This window comes from Sus scrofa, chromosome 5 (genome assembly GCF_000003025.6).
Source record: "Sus scrofa isolate TJ Tabasco breed Duroc chromosome 5, Sscrofa11.1, whole genome shotgun sequence".
NCBI classification, from domain to species: domain Eukaryota; kingdom Metazoa; phylum Chordata; class Mammalia; order Artiodactyla; family Suidae; genus Sus; species Sus scrofa.
In genome coordinates this window covers 17147364-17162247 of record NC_010447.5, presented here as the reverse complement: position 1 = coordinate 17162247, position 14884 = coordinate 17147364, and the positions used below count along the sequence as shown (strand labels likewise).

The window sequence follows — 14884 nt, the reverse complement described above, 5'->3', positions numbered from 1 at the left end:
CATTTATTTATTCACTTATTGTCTTTTTAGGGCCCCACCCATGGTATATGGAGGTTCTCAGGCTAGGGGTCTAATCGGAGCTTCGTCTGAGACCTACACCACAGCTCACGGCAATGCCGGATCCTCAACCCACTGAGCAAGGCCAGGGATCGAACCGGCAACCTCATGGTCCTTAGTCGGATTTGTTAACCACTGAGCCACGACAGGAACCCCCACTTAGGGTTTTAAATAATCACACTTGCTACAGTGGAGTTCCTGTCATAACTTAGTGGAAGCAAATCCGACTAAGAACCATGAGGGTGTAGGTTCGATCCCTGGCCTTGCTCAGTAGGTTGAGGATCCGGCGTTGCCGTGAGCTGTGGTGTAGGTTGCAGATGCGGCTCGGGATCCTGTGTTGCTGTGGCTCTGGCGTAGGCTGGTGGCTACAGCTCCGATTCGACCCCTAGCCTGGGAACCTCCATGTGCCACGGGAGCAGCCCTAGAAAATGGCAAAAAGACAAAACAAACAACAACAAAAAAAAACCCCAAAAAACCGTAAGTGGTTACATCACTCTCCTACCTAAAACCTCTCACTGGCCTCTCACTGGGCTCGCAACAAAATTCCTACAGTTCAGCCTGGCTGAAAAATACCACTCACCTCATACCTCTCCCCTAGGTCATCACCACCTGGCCACACTCAAGTCTCCTGCTTTTAGAGCTTCATTTGCTCTTCCAGGATCTCTCCCCAGCATTTTGGCTCCTTCTCATCCACTCGAACAGACCCTCAGTAGTGAGGCTTTCTCTGTTGAAGGAGATCCCCCACCCCCAGCCTGCGTTATTTTCTGTCATGGCCCTCCAGGTAATTTTTCTCACAACATTCCCCACTTTATAACTGCTTAATTAGTATCTGTAGCCCCACTATATTATAAGCTCTAGATGGTGGTGTCTAAATTTTGTTCATCACTTCTTTTTCTTTTTTTGGCCACACCCGTAGCATGTGGATGTGGCCACACCCTGGGCCAGGGATTGAACCCACACCACAGCAACAATCTGAGCCACAGGAGTGACAATGCCATATCCTTAACCCGCTAGGCCACAGGGAACTCTCCCTGTTCATCGACTTTTCACAGCAGGAGATCTGTAACTATTCGAGAAACAGTTTTTTTTTTTTTTTTTGCTTTTTAGGCCCCCACCTGGGGTTTATGGAAGTTCCCAGGCTAGGGGTCGAATCAGACTGCAGCTGCCGGCCCGCACCACCGCAGTGGAGGATCTTTAACCCACTGAGCAGGGCCCGGGATGGAACCTGCATCCTCATCAACACTATGTCAGGTTCTTAACCTGCTGAACCGAGGAACCACAGCAGGAACTCCTGGAATAACTATTAATGCTTCCCACCACACTGAGCATTTATATGTTAGTGTGGAAGGAAATACTCTCAGGTTCCTGTGTGCAAAGTACTGAACAGAACTTTGGAAACGTCAAGCCTCTAACAGTCCCTCCAGCTGCATTTCTATCACAAAGTGGAAATTAACAGCAAGGGAATATAAGAAACATTCTCAAGATCTCAATGATTTTTTTTTTTTTTTTTAAGGTACCTTGGCCCTTGAGCTCATGCTTATTTTCAGGGTTACTTAACTTGATGGTTTTGGAACAGTTCTGCAAAGCCCTAGGGTTTCCTTTCCCTCAGAAGTTGGTGAAGGGGGGCATGCTAGGCATGGGAGTGGGCATGGAAGCTAAGCTGGGAAAACTCTCTGGGGCTCCTACTCTTGATTCAAACAAAGTAGCTCCATTTTTATTTCTACAGATTAGGTTGCCAGGTAAGCTTTTAAGAGTTCTGCTGTGGTTTTTTGTTTTTGTTTTTTTTTAATTTAAATAAAAGTTATTTTAAATTAAAGTTATAGAAGAAGGAACTCTGAGCCTGGCTTGTAGGGGTCAAGTTCTACCCGCCTGGCAGGGAGTGGGGCTTCAGGCAGAGCATCTCCTCCTCTGAGGCAAGAAGACAACTACCAACCCAGGGGTGGGGCATAGTCCAGCCCCCAAATCTGTTTTGTAAAAGGCTCAGGTCAAGGGAGGAAATCAGGCCACCCAATTCTCCTAGTTCTACCCCTCCCATTCCCACAAATAACCAGGAAGAAGCATTATTTTAGGGAGTTCCCATCATGGGCAGTGGAAATGAATCTGACTAGGAACCATGAGGTTGCGGGTTCGATCCCTGGCTTTGCTCAGTGGGTTAAGGATCCGGTGTCTCTCTGAGCTGTGGTGTAGATCGCAGACATGGCTTGGATCCTGCATCACTGTGGCTGTGGTGTAGGCCAGCAGCTGTGGCTCTGATGAGACCCCTAGCCTGGGAACCTCCATATGCTGCGGGTGGGGCCCTGAAAAGACACACACACATACACACACACAAAAGCAGCAGCATTATTTTGGCTTCCTGACATATCCTTGCAAAGACTTGTTACATAGAGAGGAAAATAACACCAAATCCTACCTTGTACTGATATGAAAGAGATCAGCTTTCATTTTCACTTTGTTAATTTTTAGTGGTCTCTCTAAATATCTCCCAGCCAGGACCAAAGCCAATGTGGCTAACGTGCCAATTCTCTGCTGCTGCCAAGGCAGGCTCGGAGGAAGGTCAGCCCAAGCGTAAGAGCTGCCCACACCTTCGTCCCCGTGCCTCCGCTGCCATCCTCCCCTCTCTGGATGGACAGTGAGAAGAGGACGGAGGGCACTTGCCCCTTTCCCCGCTCTGCGGGAACCCTAGCCAGGTGTTTTTCCACATGGGGCACTCACCAGGGGGCGGGGGATGGGTTTCTGTGGTTTCTTTGAGCCCAGCTTTTTCATGGCATTGTAGTACTTCTTCTGTTCTTCAGTCATGAAGATGTCCTGACCTCCAAAGTAAAGGGCGGAAAAGAGATCACAAAATTACAACTGGCTCTCACGTACTGCAGGTTTGGACCTAAGGGGCAATCTGAGAACCAAGGGGGACCTAACCCCTTTTTCTCTCCACGGGCTGGTGTAGCTAATAGTTGTTCTAGAGGCAGACCTGGGACAACTATTCTAATTCAAAGAGATACCTGCCTTTGTTTTCAGCTCGGGATTTCTGAGGCCTGCTAGCAGCCAGGAAGGAAGGAGAAGAGGAAAGCAAGGGACTCACAGGCCCGCAGGGGAGGGTAAACTTGAGAGCCGGGAACACATCTGGTTCATAAATTTTGGGAGGCCTGCTTTCCTGATACACTTCTAGAAAGAACATTTTAAAATGAAAGGATTTCCAAGTCTTGGTTTATGGCCTGTTTATTTTGGACAATATTAAAAAGTTAGAAGTCTTGGTGGGAGCCAACAGTTTGGGGAGTTCTTTGGAGCTTGCTGGGACAGACTTGATTTATAAAATGAAGGACAAGTCTCATCTTTTCAAGTTGCTTTTGAAAAACTTAACCATTTGGGACAAGAAAGGAGGCGAACTTTCCAAGGATGACCTCAAATCTCAGTGCACTAGTGGTGCCCGGGCGCCCACAATTTCAGCTTCTCCCTAAAGCTATTTGCTGCTCTCCTTTCATCTGTCACGAGACCCTCTCCCACCCTACCTCCCTCTGGTAGGAGGCCAAACTCAGTGAAAACCCTCAAGAATAGCTAGGAAATCTGCTACTAGTAAATTGCTGGTTTGGTCTAATAAAAGTGGTCAACTACGCACTGCAAAATTCAGCAGGACAGAATGAGCTGGTTGGGTCTAAGGTAAAAAGGGGCCAGTGCCACCGTGAGGTGATAGAAGGAGTTAGAGAAAGAGGCATTTTGTTTTCTAGAGAGGTGACTTGTTTTTTCATTTTTTTGGTCCTGCCTGTGGCATGAGTTCCCGGGCCAGGGATCACCCTCAAGCCACAGCAGTGACAATGCCAGATCTTTCACCTGCTGAGCCACCAGGGAACCCTGTCTCAAGAGGGAGGGACAGAGGCGCCTCTCATCTGGGTGGACCTCTGGCCACTGGCAAGGCGGGGAGGAGACCTATCTTTTTCTTCTGTTGATTGAAGTTATCAATGATGACACCAATGAACAGGTTCAGGGTGAAGAAGGAGCCGAAGATGATGAAGATGACAAAGTAGATGTACATGTAGATGTTGTCCTCATACTTAGGCTGCTCATCGGGCTGTCAAAGGACAGGAGAAAAAGAGCGTCAGCTCCTAGCTTGGGGATCAGGTGGGGGATTCTGCCACAGGGCCTCAGCCGTAAGTGACGGCTCGAGCTGCTGAGCAAGCCGGGGTGGGGCAGCCCTAGATTCTCTCTGCCTGTCTCCTTCATGGTGGCTCCAGCCCTGAGAAGGCATTATTCCTGCCATAACTTATCTGGAGAATATGGAATATGCAAGTCACGAGGCCAGAGGGGAAGGGAGGGGAGGGCTGTCTGCTAGGAGCCACGCTTATTTCACATCAGCAAGGAATCATCTGGAGCCACTGCAAGAGTGTGGCGACTCACTGAGAGGAGGAAAGTGATCTATAATCAATAAGACAAGTAATAAATGCTCTGGACCACCCCCCCGCCCCCCGTCCTTTCTGGATGGGCTCCACCGTGCTGCTCTGCTTTCTAATCATTTAAGAAGGTTGTAGTTTCATCCGGTGTATCCTTACCTTTCGGGAATCTACAGCTGCATACATGATGTCCATCCAGCCTTTGAAGGTTGCCTGGCAAACAGAGTCCGTCATTAGAATGTGCCTGTTCGGGGGTAGGTGGGAGTCTAGCCAGGGGCCCAAAGGCAAGCTTAGGTTCACCGAGAACACAAGGCGGGGGGTTTGGGTGCAGCCTCACGTGGACACGGAATTTTATGTTTGTTAATACAGGTGCCAAGGGAGCTTTGTCCAAGTCCCTAAATATAACATCTAAGTTTGGCAGAGAAACACGTTGACAATGGTAACTGGATCAATACTTTTACAAAGGGTCTTTAAAATGAGACTGATGGTCACCTAAAGCTAGGGCAAAGTCATTACGAATGAGTGGCAGGAATCTACTGGGGTACTGAGAATTTATTCTTCCATTAAGGAGTCATTTTTTAAAAAGGTGTTAAACAAGCCATGGTGGGGGGGGGTCCTGAAAAATTCATAGCTGCATTGAAAAACAAACCCCTCCCCCACAACAAGGTCAGACCACCTCCCCTACCAAGATAACACAGGTTTAGCCTAGGGTAATGGCAATACTGGCTTCATCCTAAGCAGCCCCTTCTCAATCCTCCCACGATATCTAAGCTGATTTTGGAAACAAATATGGGTAACCAACCTAATAATCTCTGTGTTTTTCTTTTGTTCTATTTATGCTTTATTTACTCAACCAGGCTCTGAGTATTTTTCAGGGCACAGGCAGCTCTCTGTGCATCTTTTGGCCCTAGCAGTGCCAAGCGCAGTGTCTTGCACGTGGTAGGGACTCAGTACGGTGTTTGGCTGGTTGATGTGCACTAGTTTCCTGAAACCGCCCCCCCCAACCCCCGCCTCCCTTTCAGGTTCAACTGAACTGAACTGATGAACCTGCCGGTCCGGTTTCTTGAACTGGGAGAGAACAACAAAGGACCTCTGGAGTGGGATAAACCACTGCTGATGCCATGTACTCCGCCGCCTTCTCCTAGCCAACGGTAAGTGCTAACTACATGCAAGACCAAGTTGAAAGCTTCCCCTGCATCATCACATTTCATACTCTGAACACCTATAAGATGCAGACACTGCTGTACTTAATCAAGCACTGTTATGTGCCAGGCATTGTGCTCAGAGATGCTGATAAATTATCCCAAATCTCGTTAACCATCATGCAACCTAACCATCGTGCAAGGTGTCATTACTCAAATCTAACAGATGAAGACACAGACTCATGGAGTAACTGGTCCAAGGTTACATATCCAAGAAATACCAGAGTGTGGCTCAAACCACCATATGTTCAGTTCCAAAGCCTAGGAGATGTCATCGCATCATAATGTCTTGTCAAACACTCCAAAACAGATCAGCCAGAGGGAGAGAGAAGCAGACCGGATGGAATGCTACGCCTCTGGCTGTGATACATGAACTTGAGGCCTCTCTCTGGGGTTGAGCTGACATGAGGACAGCGTCACAGCACTGCCATAGTTGTCACATCGCTTAGGTAACTTCCACGGAGTTGTTACGTAGGATTGCTCAGCTGTCATTTTTTTGGCGGGGGGGCGGCGGGGGGCCTGTGCACTTACCTTCTTTATTTACTTTTTCTTTCTCGTTAACTACATACTCCATCCTGGAGAAAGAGAGAGAGCTCTCTGCATCTTTATCATGCTTCAGGAATTGTTGTCTGCTGCTAAGCAGAACTCTGCTTCTGAGCACACGAGACATCCCCTTGAGTGAGGTACTATTTCCTCACCTTGAGTGAGGAAAAGGTGTCTCCTGGGAACTGGTCTGGGAAATGATACCAGCTTTCTGACCTATTAAGAGTCATCCTGATTCTGGACACAGGGAGAAGGAACCAAATGAGATTTCTGCTGGCCGCCTGGATTTTATAGGACTGAAAACAGCACTCCTTACCACCTGAAGAAGCGCCAGATATCCTGCCCCGACGTTGTCAAAGTTGATCTTCACGTTCTTCCATCTGATTTCCGTATTGTTCCCCTCCATGAGCTTTTCACACTCAGTTTTATTGTTGACATCTTCAATTTCAAATCGGATCTCAGAAGACTCATTAAAGCAGTAGTGGTACTTTCCCGCAAACAGGTTCACTCCCATGATGCTGAAAATCAGCCAGAAGATGAGACACACCAGCAGCACATTCATGATGGAGGGGATGGCGCCCACCAAGGCATTCACCACCACCTGCATTGGAAGGGGGAGGTTGCTGAGTGTCCGGAAGAAGTACCAGCACGAGTACAATTTTGATTTCCAGGAGGGGAATGACATTGTGTGGCTTGTTCCCATTATGGAAACATTCCTTTGGAATTAGGGCAACCAGACAGATCCATAAACAGGACCAAATTTTTCTAAAACTATGAAGGAATTCTAAAAATTTAAAATTTATTTCACTGGATGCAAATTCCTCTGCCCAAGTTGAGCCAGGTCTCTTTCCTAGGCATCAACTTAGGCCCCCCCAAATTACTTCGTTGTCTAGACTCCCTCCTCACCAACTCAAAATATGCCTCCAGAAGAAAAATCTGAGTGACTTCAAGCTCACTAGTTGCCTTTCAACAGACATTCCCCCTCTGCAAAGCAAGCTATGATTGTTCAAAATCACAGAGAACTACTCTTTGGGGTTAGCAGTGAATCACTCAATGTACATAAAGTCTCTTGTATGACTATGCAAGGCCAGTTATCTTATTTCAGGCAATAGCTGAGCATGCATATTTTGCAGGCTCAAGAAAAAAAAAAAAAGCTATATTCCCTCTACCAAACAGTATACAATCAAATCTGAAAAGATGTGTTTTTCACACAAGGTTAGTTATTCTACTTCAGCCTTTTTTTTTTTTTTTTTTTCTCCTGACTTTGTAGGCTTCTAGATCTAGGAGTTGCCCCTATTGGCTAATGCTGATGTCTCTCTGCTCAGTCAGGGCTTGACTTGACTCAACGATATTATTATTAGAAAAAGGAATAACTTAAGTATTTTGGAGTTTGCGTTAGACCACTGCTCTTGAAACCCAAAAATTGGCATATGGTTAAAAATCTCTGAATACAGTAAGCCCAGAAATGAAAGGAAAAAAAAAAAAAAAGCAAAGGAAAAGAAACCCTTGGGAATCAAAGTTTCGGGGTTGTTTTCAACTTTGATTTTGCTTCGCAATATAGATGAGAATAGCTAGACAGCACTTCCACTGCGGTGGCAGTATTCACCAGGGGAGTTCCAAATGCTTACAAAAATAGCATTTCAGGTGATGGGGCAAGAAGCAAAGCTGGTGTTCACTTCTGCCTTGATTCTCACTTCCTGCTGTCTTAGCAGGACTCCTAAGGTCCAGAAAGGCGACCCTAAAATGGGAAGCATGTTTCTTCCTTTTTCTAGCATCCTAGGAGGATAAATGGAAATGAAGTCCCTGGATATAGATGAAGTCTTTTAATATTTTGTTAGAAGGAGGTAACAAGTGTCACCATATTCCTGATCCGTTTTTTCAGTGCAGAGAAGACAGACCAACTGAGCACAGCACAGAAGGGGCCGAAAGGGCTGTGCTGTAGAAGGGACACCAGGGGGCAGCTCTGAGCTCTAATTTGAGCCCGGTTTGCAATCAGGTTTTCATTTTCTGCCTTAGATTTCAATGTCACTCAACGAACACATGGCTGTTCTGTCCTATATAAAAAAGGCAATGATTTTCTGCTAAGGAGTTACTCTTCCTTAGATTAAAATATTCATTTTGCGTTTCTCCAATTCATGTACAAAGGCCTTTAGATTGAGAGGCAGTTATGTGTTAATTCTTAGACCAAGAAAGCTCTTCTAGACCTAATAGCTCTGCCACTGGTATAAAATAATTATACTTCCACTGTTCATGACTTTGAGCAAGGAAAGGCAGAATATCTGAAGCCTGGAAAATCCCCAATGTTATTTTGGAGACTGATATTTATATTTATTTGTTACCAGACTTGTCAGATGATTAGATTTGAATTTTACCTCCTCTGTCTACAGTTTCTCACCCTTGGATGGGAGGAGCACTACAAGGCAAGGAAATGTGCGGAAGGATAGGCAAAAGGAGGATGACCCACAAATGGAATCATTATTTCTCAAAAGTTGAGGGTAGGGTAAGTAAAGTTTCAAAGGCTTAAGTCTATGTGACAGCTTTTTGTGACAGAGCTTAGGTGAGAGATGGTGACCTGTTAGATCATCACAGGTGTGCAACAGCGAAGTGGGCCCCAAAGATCTGGAACCTAGAGATGTTGCTTTTTACTCAATTCAGCATACGCCTTCCCTAGGAACTCTTCGGACGACCTGTCTAACCTGTCCTGCAGTGTCTGTGTGTGACAGTTAAATATGTGGTAATATTCACAGCAGGAAGAATGATTAGCTAGTTGTCTAGGGGATTTCTTTGTACTCTTATAAATCTGATCAAAGGAATCAATACACAAAAGTATTTACTGGGCCTTGTTCTCTGATATGTATGGCATAAAAATCCTACAAACACCAATGTACTGATAAGGCGTAAACCTACTTTTGTTTATAATGAAATGTATTTTTTCATTATAACCAAAGAAAAACTCCTTAGCTTCCTGTCAGGAATAAAACACTCAACAAAGCTGATGAAATTTACTGATTCACTTGCTGTGAACATTAGCTAATATGCTCAGCAGCCAGAGGGCAAGAACCATGCTTTCTTATGCGGAGCTCTCACACTATAGAGATATATATACATAAATGATAATTCGAGTTTCTATGGAGAGCGACTTAATAACCTGGATGTCCTCTTCTCCCTCCTAACTCAGGTTATTCTACATCACCTTTAATATGATGAAATTCATTCCTGTTAAAAGTTAGGTACAGAAATATCACCTGAAGCTAGGATCTAGCAACCTATAAAGTTATTTTTTTCAACGGAAGTTTATATTTAGCGATTGATACAAATCTCATTTGATGAAAAATTCCAGTGGATACTGATTCTTTCAGCGTTTTTATCTTCTCTACAATGCCTAAAACATTACTGCTCATGAAATATTATACAATCTGTCAAACAGCTTTTAATATCTGGCAGAGGGAACATGGCTTTAATGGACAACTACGTACTGACAATCACCAAAAATGCATGCATGTCTCATAGCATTACTATCATGTGCCCTCGAAAATTTAATAGCGGAGCCAAATCCTTCAGTGAAGATTACTATGGAGGAGAGAAAAGCAAAGAACTACGTCAAGTATTCCTTTGCCGATAGCATGAGTGTTTCGGTGTCCTGGTCTTTGGTTTGAGGAAGGAGAGGAAGAGACTGAAGGCAGTGTCCCAGGACAGGCGAGGGCCTTGTGTCCCCTCTCAAGTCAAGGTCTGAGCCTGTCTTTGGAGCAGCACAGTGACAGTTGAGCCCATCTGCATTCATGGTGGAGAAGACTTCTGGTTTAAAGTTTTCTAAGGGTAATCTCTCAAGTGTTGGCATTCACAAGAAGTGGGAGACACACCCCTGTAGAAGCGTTAACATTTAAGTAAAATGGAGGTGCTTAATCCCGTCCTTGGGGGACTCACTATAAACGTAGGCAAATTCACTGTTTCCTTCCGGCAGTTGTTCTTGCATAGAAAGGCTGCAAGACTGCTGGACAGGGACGGGTCCTGAGCTTTTATCACCAGCCCCTGCAAGAGGGATTGCACTGTCGCTGACTGCAGCCAACCAAATGAGGGGACATCCTTTACCAGAGCTTCCCTAACTGAATGTTGTCTGAAAACCCAGCTATGGATTCAAACTTGTTCTTGCCCACATTAACTCATTTGGAAAAAACCTTCACTTCCTAATGCTTTTCATAACAATTTCTGCGCTTCTGGTCACCCACCCCGGACCCTCTGGGCTCCTAAACTGCTTGAAGGCTGACAAGTTCTGAGGAAATGGAAACTGCAAGTCCAGGAAAAGGTGAGGAAATGAGGAAGAGCTCAAGGGAAGAGGCGCGGCCCCCAGAACCGCTCCTGTGTTCAGACTGTTCAAATCATTTCCTTGTCAAAGAACCGGTGGCAGCGGGTCCGTCTGTGAGGACCTCAGAGTGGGGCTGGCAGGAATGGGCACCCAGACAGCGAAAGCTGGTAGCAGGCGTCAGGTGGGCATCTTATTTTAGGCTTTCTTTGGGTATCAGCAGTCTCCCTTTAGGAGATCCAGACCCCTCGTGGGGCAGGTGGGGGATCACAGGCTACTGAGTTGAGGTACAACGTTGCAATTATTGCCTTCAACAGCCTTCTTTTAGCTCTCAATTTTCAATCACCAAAATGGACTATCAACTCTGTAACAAAACCAGTATGACTTATTAAAAAAATCTAACTAACCCCTTCTGAAAAAAGTGGGATGGTGGGAGGAGGAAAGAGCATATTCATCCTACTTTCAGTGACCCCACGGACACCCCAAACACTGAGCCCTCTGCAATACAGTCTCTCCTTAAATTGGCTCCGAGCATGACAACCACCTGACCGTACACATTCTGAAATCTCTCTTGTCTTGTGGGACCAAGACTTAGAATCCCAAAATTTTTTTGTTTTTGTTTTTTGGTTTTTTAGGGCTGCACTCGCGGCATATGGAGGTTCCCAGGCTAGGGGTCTAATCAGAGCTGTAGCCGCCAGCCTACACCACAGCTACAGCCACGCGGGATCCGAGTTGCGTCTGCGACCTACATCAGAGCTCAAGGCACCGCCGGATTCTTAATCCACTGAGCTTGGCCAGGGGGTGGCCCTGTGTCCTCATGGGTCCTAGTCAGATTCATTTCTGCTGCGCCACGACGGGAACTCTCTTAAGTTTTGTTTTTTAAATTACATTTATGCTGCTGTGGAACTGACCTTCCTAGAGATGGTTTCAGGTGGGCTGCAGAAAGCGTTCACCAAGCTTTTTACCAAACTTAGTAAACCAAACTGTGACTGTGCTACAGGAGAAATGCAAATTTCCTGCAGAGAGCACTTCCCTGAGTAAACTGTAATAACATGAAATTCCCACGTCCCAGTGAAATTTTCATTTCCTCTACAGGTGTGGGTGGCTTCAGGGGCCAGTGGCCAGAGACCACAGAGGGGACTGAATGAAGTGGCGCCGTCCTGGTACCTCATTTCTCCCGTCAGTCTGGCTTCACGCGGACTGCCGCAAGAGTTTCTTATTCTTACATTCCAATATTTGCACATTTAAAAATACATCCTCTGGTTTGCTCTCCTGCATGTATTCAACACCTGAATTAAAATGAGTTTTCTTGGTCTCGTTAAGTATAACAGACCTCTCTGATTATCACAGGACAACTATTACCACCAAAAGCCAGTTGGTTGTTTGATTTTAGGAAACTGACTTGTGTTTTTGGGTGTCTGTGTGTGGGTGCACACATGGACAGTTTTTAAACCAAAAGAGACAGCAAAAAGGCACCAAAAGAGGGAGCCTTACTTCTAAGCTGGCAGGGTGACAGCACCTTGCACTGTTTGGATCTGAGTGGAGGATCGGCAAAGCAGGCATAGCCGGTGTTGAGAAATTTCAGGAGAACTAGCTGACAGTCATCTAACATCGTACCTGGTTGTGGTTTTGACAGTGTTAGGATAGGGGACCGTACAGCGTGGGCAGAGGCGTAGGGGGTGAGGAGGAAAGCTTTGCTATCAGACAGAGGCTGCCAGTCCTTACGGGACTGGGCTGAGAACAACAAGGTGCAATGAGAGGAATCAGAATAGAAAGAAAAGCATTTCTTTTCCCGGGGCCATGCCAAATTCTGCTCCGTCCCCAATTGCAGGCCTGCCATCCCGTCTTCAAGCCCCTTCTCAGCTGGTCTCTCTGACTCCGAGGCCACAGTCCCCTCCTGGCTGACGCCCCTACACGGCACTCTCCCTGCCTGTGGCCTCTGCTTTTCAGCGGGTCCGTGGGTTATAATTCCCCTTCTTTGCACCTGGTGATTCTCCCTATTAAATCAACAGCCCAGAAAGCCGCCCCAAGTGCTACAGGTAAGCCAGGCCAATGAGAGTAGCCAATGTTAACATGTTCTGCGATGGCGTGTTGTTGGGGGGGGGGCGATAATAATGTGATGAGGCAGCTGAAGGCGACTCCCTTTCGCACGGGGCAGGTGCGGGGGAGGAGTGGAGGATCAAATCAGCAGCTGCATCACAGAGTTTGTGTTTGAATGATCTTTCCACCACGTGATCAGTTCTAGCATGCTGAAACAGTTTCCATTGGCATGCAGAAGGATCAGCTGCTCTTGGTATCTTACCCTCATCCCTTCAAATCGTGATAAGGCTCTTAAGGGTCTCAAAGCTCTTAGGGTCCTAAGGGACTTTATGGCACCTAGTTCCGAGTAGCCCAGGGCATTAGCTATAAGGCTGACTAAGGAGACCTACACGGAAACAGAAAAGAAAAACAAAAACAAAAAAGGAAACAAAAAGAAAAAAGAAAACAGAGGTTCCAGAGTGTTAGAATAAAGCCCCTAGCACTGATTATACAGACGGGGCCCCTCCCCCCGGAAGAGGAAGTGGGTAACACCAGCTGCCTACTTCAACTTGGACTCAAACGACCTGGAAGGAAAGGTGGTTGAGAGGCGGAAGAAAAAACACAAAGGGAAGAGAAGGTCGAGAGAGGGCGCGGACCAGACATACAAGTTGGCAAAGGGAAGAGGCCGGAGGGAGAGGGAGAATGAGGAAGTTCCATTGGAAGGAGAGGAGCCTGAACAGATGACAAAAACCTTACCCTCGCCCTTTATAGTCTCTGCAGGTCCCAGAAGTTCCCATTAAATTAAGCCAGACAAATTTAATGGTACCTATGGAAAAGAATACAGATAAATACACACACTCCACACAGGCTGCCCCCTCCTCCACTCATTCACCATGGATTTCCAACAGGGACAAGTTCTCTTACTCCTGGTCGACAAGAAACCATTTGCTGGAGAATCGGATGAGTTACTACATCAACAAGGAAACATATTAATTACCACAGCTGCCCTTGCAGTTCCCACCAAGAAACTTCTGGACAGAATTGTGGTTCCATGAGGACTCACCTAAGTAATCCTCTCACTTTTAACTACAATGCCCCTTCCAGGTTTAACTATAAACCCTGACTCCTTCGTGGCCATGAGAACTCGGGTGGGTCTGGACAATGGAATCCATATTCTCTTTTGTAATCCTCATTATTTATCTCTGGAACAGCCCCCAAAGAACTGGCCTCAGGTCTCTCCTTCCTGGGACAGTGTCCTACTACCTTCATCATCAGAATCATAGCTGGTAGGGTTCCTGGAAGAATTTTTACATTTGGATTTATCAATGAGGAACCTGAGACCCATACACAAGAAGGTGCCCAGTGTTCCCACTGGCCGTTCAGGAGTCAGGATGAAAGACCCACACTGCTGATTCCCAGGCCAGAGCGCTTTCTTCCACGGACAGGGCACCTCCCCCACGGCAGGCTGGATGACGAAATCCCAATAAAGATTATGGTATCTGACCAGTCTGGAGGGGCATATATTGTGCTGGGGAGCAGCAGTCTGGTCTCTAGGCCTAGAGTCATGGTCATAGGCCTTCCTGCTCTTCCAGAGGTAAATTCACCATATTCTACCAGAGCTCGCAGAGCAGTTGTGCTCATCCTGTCACGACACCAAAGTCTGCCTGGGCCTCGCCTGAGAGAGATACGGAGCTCCTCGGGGGCACCGGACCTGAAATGCCTTCAGTTAGAAGGTCTGCGCTCTGCGTTTCTCAGAGCGGTCTTTCCTCACACTGCACTGCAGCTCCTGGGAGAGGTTAAGATGTTCCCACCAACAATTCTTAAATTCCCTCCACTGGGAAGTGGTGGTTACAGATGGGCTGAGCCCCAGCTTAGGGTGTTCTGAGGTGAAAAAAAGGAACCATCCATAACTTAGTTTCATTTGGTACTTTTTAACTCCAGCTAAGGGAGTTATTTCTTTGACTCTGTATCTCTGGACTGTACAAAATTCTTTTTTACTTAAATGAAGACATTTATAATTAAGCAGCAGGCTGGCAAGGGCAGAAGTAGTAGGTCAGTGACCTAGTGAGGGTCGGGGATGGGCAGGCTCAAAGGCTTCAGTTTTTAAAAGGGGTGTGAACCTTCAGTTATGCCTGTCCTCATGATCCATTAGTGGGGGTCTCTTCTCTGGAGTTCTGGGCAGTATCTAAAGCAAATCTGGAATTAGATGCTGTCCTATTAGGCTGCTCATGTTCTTTGAAAGTAGATGGTTCAGAGTTCACTTTCTCTTCAAAACAAGAGTCCAAAGACTTTATCTAAGACAGCGTAGTACCCACCAATCACGTTTCCTCCCTCCGTCACTGACAGCAAGAATCTACACGGAGGCATCTTTTGCCTACTATTGT

The 14884-nt window shown here is 46.4% G+C and overlaps 1 protein-coding gene across 5 annotated transcripts in view; it reads right to left on the bottom strand.

Annotated features, from left to right (window-relative positions):
* Positions 1–14884, bottom strand: part of SCN8A (sodium voltage-gated channel alpha subunit 8) — a 196364-nt gene that overhangs the window by 11584 nt on the left and 169896 nt on the right. For all 5 annotated transcript variants that reach the window (XM_021091665.1, XM_003481581.4, XM_021091666.1 and 2 more), the window contains exons 21-25: positions 12784–12906; positions 6498–6782; positions 4596–4649; positions 3980–4117; positions 2770–2874 (exon numbers count right to left, since the gene is read on the bottom strand). In XM_021091665.1, coding sequence (XP_020947324.1) covers positions 2770–2874; positions 3980–4117; positions 4596–4649; positions 6498–6782; positions 12784–12906 — 705 coding nt within the window. The remainder of the gene's footprint in view (positions 1–2769; positions 2875–3979; positions 4118–4595; positions 4650–6497; positions 6783–12783; positions 12907–14884) is intronic.